At 36.5% G+C, this 15316-nt stretch overlaps 1 protein-coding gene across 1 annotated transcript; it reads right to left on the bottom strand.

Annotated features, from left to right (window-relative positions):
• Positions 1-204: 204 nt before the first annotated feature.
• LOC120145867 lies at positions 205-14431 on the bottom strand. The gene is made up of 8 exons (XM_039159589.1): positions 13924-14431; positions 11474-11633; positions 10579-10771; positions 10385-10467; positions 5265-5288; positions 1004-1061; positions 760-907; positions 205-486 (listed from the first exon to the last, which is right to left on the bottom strand). The coding sequence occupies exons 3-8, from the start codon at positions 10583-10585 to the stop codon at positions 339-341; spliced, it is 468 nt and encodes a 155-aa protein (XP_039015520.1). The 5' UTR covers positions 10586-10771; positions 11474-11633; positions 13924-14431; the 3' UTR covers positions 205-338.
• Between the last annotated feature and the right edge of the window lie 885 nt (positions 14432-15316).

Raw genomic sequence — 15316 nt, 5'->3', positions numbered from 1 at the left:
ATCCTGTACATGATAATTACACTTGGGGCAGTTATCTACGAGTTTTCTGCGTGTCAAACATGTGATTAGCTCGGGGACTTGGAAGAATATGGTAACATTTCAATATATGACTACGGTGCAAATAATTCATCTGAATTAATTTTTAAAATATGTTAATAGCTTAGTATAGGATATTTAAAACCTAGATAAAAGTGGGATCTCCTCACCGCCACCGACTCTTCTCCCTGCCCCAAGTAACAAGGCCTTCCCAATTATACCTGAGTGGAGTCCAAAAACCAGAGCCACAGTTCCACCTACGGCGATCCATTTCCAATCAAGCCCATTACCATGCTACCTACTCATAACCGTGGTTCGAGCCTTTTCATCTTCCCCGGAAACGGGACCAAGAGATCTTTGCTCTCATTAGGAGACATTTTTGTGGTAATTTTTGCCATCAGAGTGCATCTTGACAAGGTAGTGTCGGTTCTCCTCGCATTCTGGTATGCCCTCATGCCAGAGTGTAATTTCTTAACAGTTCCCCACATCCCATGACGAACACCCAATTTCGCCACATCTTTCGGGATCCCCATGTCTTCATAATGTACAAGAGCTACCTCACAAGCAGACATCTGCCCATCTCTTTTTCGGGATTCTACTGCATCACGAATCGGAAAACAAAGATCAGACCATCGCAAACAGTGTTCGAAAGTTTGCTTCTAGAAAATCGAGAAGTTTGAATGAAAACAAGGTAGTGTCGGTTCTCCTCGCATTCTGGTATGCCTCATGCCAGAGTGTAATTTCTTAACAGTTCCCCACATCCCATGACGAACACCCAATTTCGCCACATCTTTCGGGATCCCCATGTCTTCATAATGTACAAGAGCTACCTCACAAGCAGACATCTGCCCATCTCTTTTTCGGGATTCTACTGCATCACGAATCGGAAAACAAAGATCAGACCATCGCAAACAGTGTTCGAAAGTTTGCTTCTAGAAAATCGAGAAGTTGAATGAAAAGGACTTGCCAGCCCTGATAATCCAACTTGAAAAATAAAGCTCCACACGTCTCGGTTTGTCACGCATCTTGTAACACCCCAATTTAGGGGCTAAATTTTAAGAAATTATAAAATATTGGATTTAATTGGTATTTTGAAAGAAACAGTGGGTTAAATTGCAAAATTTTAAAGTTGACAGATCGTTTTATGAAGTGTAGGAAATTCAGTGGCTAAACTCTTGGTTTAGCCATTTCTAATTATGAGATGATATATACCCCCAATCTCCCGTATGTTTCTGGAAATTTTTTCAGTTTTCCCTCTCTCGTCAACCCTCCTTCCAACTCCGATCTACTCGCCGTCCGACCTCCGATCGACGAGCCGAAACCACCATCGTGTTCGTTGTCAACCGAGGAACCAAACCCCTCAAACCTTTCGTCGTGAATCATCACCGCTCGTCGTGAATTTCAATCGGAAGTATCATCGGTAATAACTCGGTTTTAGTTGGTTTTTCATCGATTCACGACGATCGAGTCATCCGTTTACGACACCTCCCGCACCATCGTGTTCCTTGAGCCGTTCCGAGTCCACCAGTGTCCTCATTTTTCTCCGGCAGCGGCGGCGCGTGTGGAGGTGAAGCGGTCAAAGTTTCTGATTCGTTGAAATCGAACTCTCCGCCGTTCAAAAAATTGAACCGAGCTTTGTAAGTATCTCGAAATCGCTTAAAATAATTTTTAGGAACTTTTTCGGGAATTTTCCGATATCAGGGCACTGTTCACGCGCCCCCACGCGCTGCCACTGCGCGTGGCGATGGTCTAAATGATCGGTTTGACCGGTCATAACCCGACCCGACCCCGACCCGTTGACCCGTTGACCGTTGACCCGTTGACCATTGACCGGCGTTGACCAAAACTTTGACCTGCTTTGAACGGGCATTAAACGATCTTTGACTTCGACCGAGTATATCTATCCTGACATTTTTCGACGTTCCAAATCCGATTCCGCTGTCCGTTTTTCGAAATTCGAACCCAAAGGCCTCGAAATTACCGATCAAACCCGTTGACTTTGATTTTAACCGAAAATTCCAAATTTCCAAAAAGTCATATTTTATGCTTTCGACGTCCTGAATCCGAATCCGAAGTCGGTTTTGCCAAATTCGAACCCGGTAAGCTATTTTTGACTAATTTATCACCCGATTCGATCCGTTTATCGCAATTAAGCTCTGTTTCGAATATAATTTATGTTGATATGTATCTGAGGAATTATTGGAAGTTGAATTGAAGATCAAAGGCATTCGAATAGAATTTTTATGGTCGATCAGTATTGCACAGAAATCGACGTAATACTTTACTACCTCTTTATGCTTTATGGAACATGTTTATATTGATAATGCATGAACAAGATAATTGGTCCTTTGGTGAGTTGAATATTTTATACACTTGATATGATGTGGTAGAAATTCTGTAACTGATTACGGATCGAATGACTAATATAAGAGATTGAGAAATTGTTAGATTAAATTACAAGTTTGTGATTAGTGATAAAGAAATCAGCCCTGTATCTGCAACTTATAATTTATTTCATCAAAAGTTAAATGTTAAAGGTACTTGGATAAGATATTATGAGAATACTCTGGTAGGGTAAAATTACGAAAATACCCTTATGTTATAAAAATATAAGATTTTAATATGGAAGTTAGATAAGAGGATTTTACAGACATATTGATCTGATAAAATATTGATGTGCATAAGAAATGTTAGTTTTATTTGGAAATTATGGATAACCGGTTTTTAATCCTATGAGTTTGTGAAGAATACTAAAAGTTTGTTAAGAGAACCGTTTTAAGATCAGAGAGTATTCAAGAAAGCAATTAATCATAGGATCTCTAAATTATATTATTTTCGTTAAGAGCTAATATCGAAATTATCTGGTTAAGAAATTACGAAAATGCCCTTAAGAGGTAGAATAGTCTGAGTTGACTCTGAATGAGAAAATACTTAGGGGATTCGTACTTAACTCGATTAAGTACGGATTTAATTGTTAAGATCCTGACTTAGTGCAGGAAAATTCCTGATATTCCGTTTGTAAATCTGAGAAGACACTTGACCCGTAAATATTCGAATAATAGTAAATACTTGAAAGAATTTATCGGGGTTATTCTACTGTCAGAATTGTTCGACAGGACTTAAGTAAATGATAAAATTGAATTAAATAATAAGACCGAATGGCAGGAAAAGATTGAAATACCGTAGATCTGTAAAATGACCAAAATACCCCTGTAATGGAAATGACCTAAGAATACCACCAAGCTCAAGAATGATTGGATATCTTCGAGCTCTGAAATAAATGGAATAAAATGAATACCAAAATTACAAATACCCTTGTGTCCTATTCTAAGTAAATGTATTGGATTATTAAGGAATCCAAATAAGCATAGGTGTTGGACTACCTTTAAAAGTTATGGAACACAGCTTAAGTGAGCCGATCAACCTTAATGATATGTCAGTACCTGAACGACATAAATATTACTTGAATGCGTGTTTGTCTTCTCAAGTTTGGCTCGATGATAATTTTGGAAGTATTCAACTCAGCTCAACTCTAGATCACGTTAAACACTAAGAATTGAATATTTGTTCAACAAATCAACCATGAATACCGAACTGAACAGAAGTACAATATGTATCCGAAATTTAGAGACGTACAAATTAATCTGGAAAACTCTGAAGTAACTGGAATGGATTTGACTACTAAGTGAAATAAGTAACCTCAATGACTAAGATTTTAATAAGTGATTTGGACGAGTCTGGAAACGTTAATGAACATACACGATGCATTGTTCTTCTGGATCATGAACTACAAATCAAACACGTCAGTATTTCATGATATAGTGGAAGCGTAAAAAATGAAATAAAGACATTGGAAGATCTATTCAGTGATGATTCCGAAGATGATCTATAGATAAGAATTTTTGGTATTAAAGTGTAAATACCCTAGAAGGACACGAAATGACCAGTCGATAAGTATTAGTTCTGGGAACTAGTCATATAAGAGTTGTTCGATAATGCGATCAATTAACATAGATTGTTAAGGTTCTGAATTTTCGTTGTTAAGTTGTTAGATTATCCACTCAATTGATATGGATGTAAAAGATCCTGAATACCCTTCTGATTACGTACAACTTCTGAAAACTGTCTGAATAAGATATGATCCTGACAATTCACATTCTGAATAACTGATGATTCCGATAGTTATTGAAATATTCCTATAGTGATCCTAAATACCGACATTCTATCGGTAATTTGAAGATCCGTGTTTCTCTGCCTTATAAGATTATCTAGTCCCTCTAAATAATGTCCATAAACTCTGGTGTGTTCCCTACTCACATGAATATTTTATCTGATTTTCGATTTGAATTCTGATCTGATACTTGACATGGATTCTGATCTGATATCTGACATGGATTTTGATCTGATACTTGACTTGGATTCTGATCTGTTACTTGACCTGATTTCTGATATGATACTTGACCTGATTTATGTTTTGATTTTTGATATATCCGTTTACAGACGGAAAATGTTTTAATTGGGGGGTGTTGTTGAAGGAAGAAGTTTTGCAGGTTCCTCGGCTTTGTGCTCAGGGCCTTATATGATGTGTTGGGTTGGGTGTATGGTTCTGGGGAACCTACACATTATGATGTGTTGGGATGGGGGTATATATATATATGTTTTAAAAAAAATCTGAAAAGTTAAATGGTTTTTGGGAACACACTAGATAACCAATTCTGATCTCCTGAACTCAGTCATCTGAAATATTTGTCTGAACTAAAAGCTCATTGTCCGTTACCATCTGAAATATCAGTAGAATCTCTGCTCAGTATAAAAATCTATAAATGTTCGGAAATAATAAGGATATGTATGTTTATCTGTATCTGCACGTTCTTCAGCATCATCTGGTAGTTCTGTATTACTGAGCTTTTCGAAGCTCACTCTATTACTCACCTTTTCAGGTTAAAAGAATTGTACCAGTGCATCTATCGACTTCATTAAGGGAGTTCTTCCGGCGTTGTTGCAGAGAATGATACATGTGATTAAGGGGACATGTAATTGTATTTTGATTTATATATGAGTCTGGAAATTTGTTTTATTTTTAAATAGTGACAACTGATTTTATAAGTTACACGTTTCAATAAAAGTTTTAAATTTTCCGCTATTTTTACAGTGGGTCGCTCCGGTGGCCCTAATGTGACTTCCCGGATCAGATCGGATCCTCCGCATCGGTCTGGGAGGTTACACATCTGCAAACCAGGATATGACACACCCTGAAAGCATTTTATATGTTGTTTTAGCACCCTCACACGAGAGAACACACACTGCATTATATATAATGATCTACTTTCCGCTGCTTGAACCATAACACACACATGACATAACAGGCTCTAGAGACGGGCCATTCAAGTATCTTTAGAAGCTACATCACTAGGATTCAGGTATGAATGTCGAAATTGAGTCCCACACAGGTATGCTCAAAATTTTCCAAATTTTTAAGCTTTTGGACGACTTTGGAGGATCATATAATCTAGCTGCTAATTTCAGATGTTTTCGCAGGGCAAGAGAGGTTTGACGGTACGGTTGCAATTTCAGGTAAACTTCATCCCCTACTGCAAATACCATTTCTGAACCTTTCTTGTATGCTTGTTGTTTCATGCGATTGCTAGCATGCTCTATTCACAAGCTGTCTAATTTCTTCTATGTTACGCATTAATTCCCCTACAGTCTGTACTTGTGTCTCTGTTTGCCATACCATCGTAGGAGGCTTGTAGCCATATAGAATTTGAAAGGGTGTTAGTTTTAGGGCAGTGTAGTAGGTGGTATTGTACCACCACTCCGCATGAGGCAACCACTTAGCCCACTGTTTTGGTTGAAAAAACAGAGGCCTCTTAGATACTGCTCGAGACATTGGTTTACCCTTTTTGTCTGTCCATCAGTTTCAGGATGGTAAGCAGTGCTGAATAAGGTTGTAGTTCCCAACTGCTTCATTAGTTCTCTCCAAAAGAGACTAGTGAATGTCTTATCTCTGTCTGAAATGGCCATGAAGGCTGGCCATGAAGCTTGTAGACATTATCTAGACAGAGCTTAGCTACATCAGCTGCAGAGTAGGGGTGGGACAATGCCAAAAAATAGGAGTATTTTGTAAACTTATCTACTACCACCAAAATACAATTTTTATCAAATGAAGTAGTTAAACCATCAATAAAATCCATAGTAATTACCTCCCAAGCTTGCTGAGGAATAGGCAAGGGTTGTAGCAAGCCTGGTTTAGGTATATGCTCCACCTTAGTTTGTTGACAAATTGTACAAAATCTTTCATAGGTGGCCACTATAGCTTTAAGCCTAGACCAATATAAATAAGATCTAATCCTCTGATAATTAGCTTGGGTTCCTGAATGACCTCCACGAGGTGAATCATGTAAGGTTTGAAGAATATATAGTCTAAGAGACCCAACAGAACTAATGTAGACCCTGTTCGTAAATCTGGGGATCCCCTTTAAAAATTTCCAGTTAGGATCAACATTGGAATTTACAGTCAGTATAAAGATCCAATCAAGAGCCATTTTGTCATCCTTATAACTGTCTTCCACTTCTGCAACCAACTAGGAATGACTAATATAGTGCCCAGAGCAAGACACTGGCCATTATCTTCCCATTGCCTAGACAAAGCATCTGCTACAACATTTGACTTACCCTCTCTGTATTGAATAGTGTAGTCAAGCCCCAATAACTTAGTCAATCCCTTCTTTTGAATTATGGTAGTTAATATTTGCTTCAATAAATACTTCAGAGGCTCATGATCTATTTTGATAACAAAAGGTTTGCTCTCTAAGTAATGTCTCCACTTAGAGACTGCTAATAAAATAGCAAAATACTCTCTTTCATAAATGGAGAGGGCAGCATGTCTAGGACTAAGAGCTTTACTAAGATATGTAATAAGTTGCCATCTTGAGATAACACAACACCAATGCCTCCAGAACTGGCATCTGTTTCCAAATAGAAACTTTTACCAAATTCAGGTAGAGCTAAAACAGGAGCAACACACATAGCTTATTTTAGATTTTCAAAAGTACTCAAGGCTTCAGTGTTCTACTTAAAACTGTCTTTTTTAAGCATTTGTGTCAGAGGTTTGCTTATGGTGCCATAATCTCTTATAAACCTTCTATAGTAGCCTGTTAAACCAAAAAACCCACGCAGAGAATTTAAGGATTTAGGAACAGGCCAATTCCTCATTGCTTCCACCTTGCTAGGATCAGTAGCAACCACAAATGCTGAAATAATATGCCTCAAATACTCCACCTGAGTCTGTCCAAAGAAACATTTGGACAACTTGGCAAATAACTGGTTAGCTTGCAAAACTTCCAAAACTAGATGCAAATGAGTAACATGTTCTTCCATAGAGTTACTGTAGACTAGAATATCATCAAAGAACACCAAGACAAACTTTCTTAGGAATGAACTAAACAAGTCATTCAATAATGCTTGAAATGTAGCATGGGCATTAGTGAGACCAAAAGGCATTACCTTGAATTCATAATGGCCTTAATGAGTTCTGAATGTTGTCTTATAAATATCTTCATCTTTCATTTTGATTTGCCAATATCCTGATCTCAAAATCAATCTTTGAAAAATAAACTACTCCATTTAGTTTATCCAATATATCTTCCACAACAGGAATAGGAAATTTATCCTTCACTGTCATACTGTTTAGCTGTCTGTAATCAACACTAAACCGCCAAGTACCATCATTCCTTTTGATTAAGATCCATGGATAAGCAAATGGACTTTTGCTAGGTTGAATAATAGAGGAGGAGAGCATGGTAGCAATATGTTTTTCCACTTCAGCCCTCTGATTATGGGGAAATCTGTAGGGTCTTAGATTGATAGGAACAAACTCAGGTTTGAGAGGAATAACATGATCATGGTTTCTTGTAGGTGTAGATCTTTAGGCTCAGCAAAAATAGAACTATACCTCTTTAAAAGAGGTAGGAGAGCTGCAGGAATAGGTTTAGAAGTCTCATACATACTTAGCATTACCATATGTCCCAAAATAGCTGAATATGAGGTTGTCATTTTCAATAATGTAGCCCCTTAAATCTGCTGCAATAACTGATAGTGTTGTCCCTGTATAACATTTTGTTCACCCTGATGTTCAAAACTCATTGTCATTTGATTAAAGTCCATCAAAATTGGACTAAATAATTTCATCCAATCAACACCTAACACCATATCACTCTACTGTAATAGCCAGAGGGTAAAGGGTAAGCACTTGAATGCCAACATCAACCCATTGTGGTGTTAAAAAACTGTGAGTACTACCACTGTCAATCAAAATGTTTAAGGGTCTGCCTTGAATGGTTCCTTGAATCCTTAATGTATTATGGCTAATGCAACCAGTAATAGCATTCATGGATATTTCTAGGCTCTCCTCTTCTTGCAACATTTGCTGATCTGAATCAGTAGGTAAAGTTTGTAGGTATAGCAGTCTCCTCAATCATCATGTTTAAATTTCTTGTCTTACACTGATGGTCTGGAAGAAATTTTTATCCACACTTAAAACAAAGGTTATTTTGTCTTCTCTAGTCTATAAGGTTTTGTTTAGGGTTTGATAATGTTGTGGTCTTGGAAGGTACTGGCAGTGAATTTGTCTTAGAATTAGTAATGGGGTTTGGGTAGGGTGGGTTTTTAAAAGAAGGCCTCAATCTTCTGTTTTCAAACTCAACAGATAATTCATAAAGTTTAGATTGTTTGCAAGCTTCAAACAAGTTTTTAGGATCTAGAGCCTTGACCTTGTGTTTAGTATCTTGCCTGAGTCCATTGATAAAAAGTGATACAAATAAATTATCATTTAAGGTAGGATTCTGTAATAGCATGTGAGGTTGTAACTCTTCAAATCTTTCTTGATAATCCTTAACAGACCCCTTCTGAGTCAACTTAGTGAATTCCTCTACTATATCAGAAAAAGACCTGTCACTGAATCTGTGACAAAGATTTGCTTCAAATTCATACCATGTCACATGGTGTTTCTGCATTATATTGCCATCAAACCAAATCTCTGCTTTACCAGTTAGATACATAGTGACTACTTCCACTCTCTGATCTGTAGGAACACTACAAAGAGAAAAATCTTTAAGGATTTTCTGAAGCCACCCCCTAGGGTTTACCCCTTCGAAAAATGGCAGTTCAATTTTAGGTCGATGCCACATAGACCCTGAACTATTAAAGAAACCCCCTTGACCTCTTCTGTATACTTCAAAACCCAACAGAATAGGTCTAGATTCACTGTTTTCACCCATTTGATTCTCATGTTTAGAACTATTCTTAAGGGCTAAATAAGCATCAAGTTTAGCTTTTAAAATCTCATGTTCATTAGTTTTATAAGTAAATCTGGATTTATCATTCACCACAATAACCAAAATAGGATTCTTCCCTTCGTTTTTAGAAGGAGCTTGTACCTGTTCACTAACAGAATTCTCTGGATCACCATTTCTGCCTGTTAAAATCTTTAACAGCTCTTCAACATAATTTTGATTAGTGGACATCCTGGATTCTAATGCAGTAATACGGTTTTCTTGACTTTTCCACCATTTAGGTGGATTAGTTTCTTCTTGGCCTTGTTACACCAACGTTGCTAATTCTTCAATCTGTTTTTGCAGCTCAAAGAAGTCAACTTCAGCCATATTCTGATTCTTCTTTGGCATACCCACTGAAAACTTGCCAAGAAATGAGGCTCTGGATACCAATTGTTATAGTTCGAGAGAAATAGAAAAGGATTCGAGAAAAAGGTAATAGGAAGGAGAGAATTCAGAGAAAAGAAGTGCTTTCATTCATAACATGAGGAAAATATGCCTCCATAGTCCAATTTTATTTAATTACAAGGTCTAAACGGAAAATCTAAGGAAGCCAGTTGGTTGTCCTTTCTAACAGATTTAACAAACTCAGCTTATCCTTTCTTTTCTTTTGCAGGTATTGGGCCTTTGGACTCGGGCTGCTCCAACTCTTCTTGGACAGGTTTAGCCTGCTCCATTTCAGATGGTAAGTAAATCACATGCCCTTCACGTGCCTCAATTCCCAAATCCTCATCTTCAATCCCTAACCCTCATACTTCATTCCCCAATTCTTCCTCGTTCTCTCGTCTTTCTCCTCCTACCTTGACACATAACATTAAATCCTTCTGTTCCTCGGATTAGTGTTTTGATGCGGGTACGTATTTGACATTAATATGGTCAGTTTTTTTAAAAGATTTTTCATGTATTCAGAGGATGCTTGGAGCTAATATCCCTATACCCATATGTCAGACAGAAGTGTCAGAAATTAGTATTTCAAGAAAAATAAAAAGTTGGAGCAGCACAGTTAAAGCTTGTACCTTTGTCACACAATAGTAAGAATTTCCATCCTCCCATATTCTTCGAGCAATTATGTACTCTCGATACTGCAGAAAAAAGGGAACTGTAGAAAGATGAAACGCGCCAAGGAATGTAAGTCCAAATATAGTCTTATATAAGAAACATGCTTTGAAGCTTACAACTCTAGAACAATCAGTGAAAAAATTACACGAACCATTCATTTAATCGCTCTTTTTTATCCAGTGAACAATCATTGTTCCTGTACGAGGACACTCCTCTAAGATTTCAACACATGAAAGCATAGTGTCCCACTTTGTCCGAAACTCATCATCCCAGAAGAAATCTCTGACCAACTCTGGAGTTGCATCCTCAAAGACAGTTCTACTAAGGTAAATTGCAGGGGTATTCTGTAAATAAAATCACTGTTAAGTAATACATGTTGTGGCTATATGACCAGTAGGTATGCATGATCAAACATGGAATTCCATCTAAGTAACACATGCAGGGTAACTGAAATTTTGCATCATTGCTCTAATAAACTCTGAAAATGTGATTAATAAAAAAAAGCTTAATTTCAGCCATAAATCAAATGGCACAAGAATTATGGAATGTGATATCATAAGATCTCAAAGCAGTACAGAAAGATGGAAACCATTCAAGATCAGAAGAAAGTAAACTGGAGGGGTCTCCCATATTGCCCCCCAGCTTTCGTTCTCTCTCATCACAGATATCAAAATGCAATCGGTAATTTTCTTTCTAAAACTACAAATTTTTTATGTGGCATTTTGGCTTATCAGAGTAAGAAAGATTCAACGAGGATCATGACAACTCTAAAGATATCAGTGCGACTTATGGAATATGATGCTTATAAGATAACAACACAATGCAGAATGCTCGAAAACCATTCAAGATCACAGGAAATAATCTGTAGGGATCTCTCAAATTCCACCCCAGCTCTCTTTCTGTCATAGGAGAGAGATCCAAACACAAAATCAGTAACTTCTTCCTAAAACTATAATGCTTTGCGCGGTAAGTTTAACTTACTAGACAGATCGTACACGTACCATAGCAACCCGATATCAGAAGCACGTCAATAATCAGAAACCTACCTTAGGCTCATGGCGCCATGCTTGGTATGACATATTTGGGATCATCTTTTCCATCATATATTGCCATTCCATCTCCCCTTCCTTCCCTTCGAGTAAATATAAGAGGTGAGCTAAGTCATTCTCGGTGACAATGTCCTGTCTTCTTTCTTCAGCTTTACCGCTGTAAAGAAATAGGTCCCAATCATGAACATACTCATGCAAGAATCAGTATTAACCATGCCAGTAGTAACACAACAAGATTATAATTTCTTTACTACAGCAACTAATATGCCACAAGTGACTTTAAAACAGCTACATTATGGAAGCACACACACGCACAAAGTTTAAGTCAAAATTACATTGACCTTTCAAAAAAAAAGTTGAAAATGCATGCACAACAATAACACAGAAGAGGGAAATTATCTTTAATCATATAGCCAAAACATGTTGGGATATTTTCTTTTCAGCAAACAAGTGCTACAAATGACATCTAAGAACTTAACAGCTTGATTATTTAAATCTGTTCGCATTTAAAGCTTATCCACATAAAAATATTTTCTTTTGGCATTAAATAAATGTAACCACGATGTTGATATCTATGTTCAACCCTGTTGTAGAAAAGTCATGGAAAACGTTTCCAACAACATTCCAAATTATTTTTGACCTTAACTATGACTATCAAACAAAATTGTTTATCAAATAATTCTAATGTCTTCCTCATGAATCCCACAATTAGTTTCATCTGGTATAATTCAACTCATATATAAGCTTTTGTTCCTAACTATTTCCTGACAAGCTCAGGTTGCTCATTTCCCTATACCTTAAGGCTGATGCTTAAGTGAGCCTGGGGCTTGACCAGATTGTTCATCCAACTCCCCCGGAAGGAATATTTTCGGTAAGGCAGGGTTTCTAGATCCCACTCCCCCTTGCCCAGTACCAGGACATCAGCCTGCATAAGAACCACAAAGAAGAAGGATGGTTCTAAAATATTTAACATAAGACAGATCATTTTTTTAACTCTCTTAATTCTTAACAGTCCTACATTTTGATGAAATTCACATAACCATCTTTGAGGCATACTAAATACGACACTGCATACTAGTTACCGACACATGATAGACAGTGTTCTCATAAAACTAGCCCCAAATGGGACAGTTAAAAAAGTGGGCAGACCTTCCTCCTCTTGGCCCCCGCCAATTTTTTTTATTAATTAAAATTGAAATATATATATATTTTTGAAAATTAAATAAAGAAAAAATCTACCAGGCCCCCCTCAATTAAAAAAATTGTATTTATGGAAAATAGAAAATACTTTAACCCCGCTTTAATAAATTTCTGGTTCCGCCCCCACTTAAAAAAAATACTAAATTCTACATCAGCTAGCTTTTTAAGAACAATTTGACATAAGTTACTTGAACTAAATATCACCCGGCCTACCGCTAGGGGCAGATTGGTTCAGATTATATTACATTCTGAGGGAAATGTGAGATTCCAGAAAAAGATTACCATATTTGGGATATAGAGCATAAGAGCAATACACCAATTCCTTAGATAGTGTAAGATTAAGGTAATTTTCATTTTATGACATTTCTACCCTTTTTAATAATTTTAGTCAATTTTATTCCTTCAATTTATGGTATTGTTTTATATATTAAGTAAATATATTATGTATACATTTTAAAGTTATTATAATATAGTATTTTAACTTAATATATTAATGAAAAATATATAAAATTATCAGTTACCATATTCAACATATAATATATCAACCAAATTTAAAAATCATATAAAATAATTTTTAATAAAAACAAAAATATGTAGAAATAAAATAAAGAAAATTAAATTGATCTATTCAAATAATGGAATAAGGTTTGTGTCAATTATAACGATACTCTTTTACGTAAGATTTAGTTTTTAACAAAAATGAGAATATGAAGTTTGAAAGAAGAGCTCCATGAACTTCCATATCAATATACTCTAATTAATGTTGAAGGAACTACATTTGTTAAAAAACTTCTGTAACAAGGTTAATTCAGTACATGGGCAATTTAACAAATCCCGTAATGCTAAGTAACAGTGTGAACTGAACCCCTTAGAGTAAGCCTTAAGAGAAACAAATTCCTTCAACAAGCAAATAACATAAGCTGAAGGAAAGTATCTAAGGATGAAGCGCTAGTCGGTTTCTTCTCCAACTATACTGATTCCTAACCATTAGAACTATACAAATTCTTCACCTAGGTAACTCACTACCAAAGCTTTTGAGCTATCAACAATCGTCGCATAACCCCGTTTTCATAATAAGATGAAATTTTAAGTTCAATTAGAAAGCTTGATTCATATTTACCTTAATGCATATCATATGTGTTAAATAAATGAAGCAACCACCATAATATTTGCCTAGGAAGAAAATTTGCAAAAAAGGATATTTTTATTCGCACACAGAAACCTAAAAAGGTATAAATAACACTAACCTAAGAGTACCAGCTGCTCCTTCCGGCGAAGCCCTCACCGTAGGAGACGGCGGTTGCAAAGGAATGGCAGAAATTGAAGCTCCAGCAGCCGATTTCCCGGCACTCCCTTTGATGAAGTTAGAAAAAACCGCGCGGAAAACGGAGAAAGCGGAGAGAGCGGTGAAGGCGAGCCAGACACGGCGAGCAACGAATCCAGGAGGAGCGGTCCAAATGAACCGGAACTTAGACCGGAGGCCTAGAAAAACCAAGCTGGTCCACCTAGGCCGCCAAGCTCAGCCGATTACGAGCCCGATCATCACGGCTAGCCATATCGGCACTGCGCACAACAAAATGTCGACGAATGTTTCGGTTATCGTAGGTTTCTTCAAGAACTCCATTAGATCGAAGAACGTTTCATCCATTGTATCGCGAGATAAATCAAATAAATTTTGCGGATCTTTTTGTGAAATTTGAACTGGCGACTTAATGGAGATCGATCACCCAGCCTTAACCGAGGATCCAGTGGACAACATTTTCTGTTTATTTGGGAAAAAAAAAGGAGAAAAACGAACACGATTTTTTGTTTTCATTATTTGTTTTGGGTAAACTAAATTGAGGATCGCTTTTGTTTTGGAATATCTTATTTTGCTCACCAGTTTTGAAAATGTAACATTTTAAACACATACATTATCGGTTCATTACAATTTGGTCATTAGATCAATGATGTGATATATTAGTAAAAATGATTAAATTTTAGATAAAATATTGATTGGAACCTAAACTTTAACTAAAATATTAATTAATCCTTAAACTTTAGATAAAATATCAATTCATATTTTATATACAATAATAATTTGAACCCTAATAGTAATTAAATAGTTAAATTTATATTTTATCTATGTAACACCCTCAGAACGATACGGGTGATACGATCTGATCTGTGGTGTCACATTAGGGTCACTGGAGCGACCCAGACTGAAAATCCTAAAAATTTTAAAATTTTTATTAATCCATTTAAAACTGTAAAATAATTTACAGATAACATGGAAGTTCAGAAAATTATTTATATTTTAAAAATAGAATTAAACAATATCCAGTAATAAAACAAGTTCAAGACTCAAATATAAAAATAGAATACAACCAACATGCCTCCAAAACACATGCACCGTACTCCACAAGCAACGCCAGTATGACTCCTTTACTGATGTCGATACAAGCACAAGATCAAACTCTTTGGCCTAAAATGGTAAGTAACAAGAGTGAACTTTGGAAAACTCAATAATACAGAACTACCAGATGGATGCAATAGGTCAACAGGTATATGGTAAGGCATAACTTTCCTTAGTGGGACAAACATCATCATGTTCTAGTGGTGATTTAGGATTCCATTAGCTAAGTCTTCAGTTACAAGTAG

The sequence above is a fragment of the Hibiscus syriacus genome, unplaced genomic scaffold, assembly GCF_006381635.1.
Source record: "Hibiscus syriacus cultivar Baekdansim isolate YM2019G1 unplaced genomic scaffold, ASM638163v2 tig00110895_pilon, whole genome shotgun sequence".
In the NCBI taxonomy this organism is placed as follows: domain Eukaryota; kingdom Viridiplantae; phylum Streptophyta; class Magnoliopsida; order Malvales; family Malvaceae; genus Hibiscus; species Hibiscus syriacus.
The sequence above is the reverse complement of the archived record's forward strand: the minus strand, read 5'-3'. Positions and strand labels throughout refer to the sequence as shown.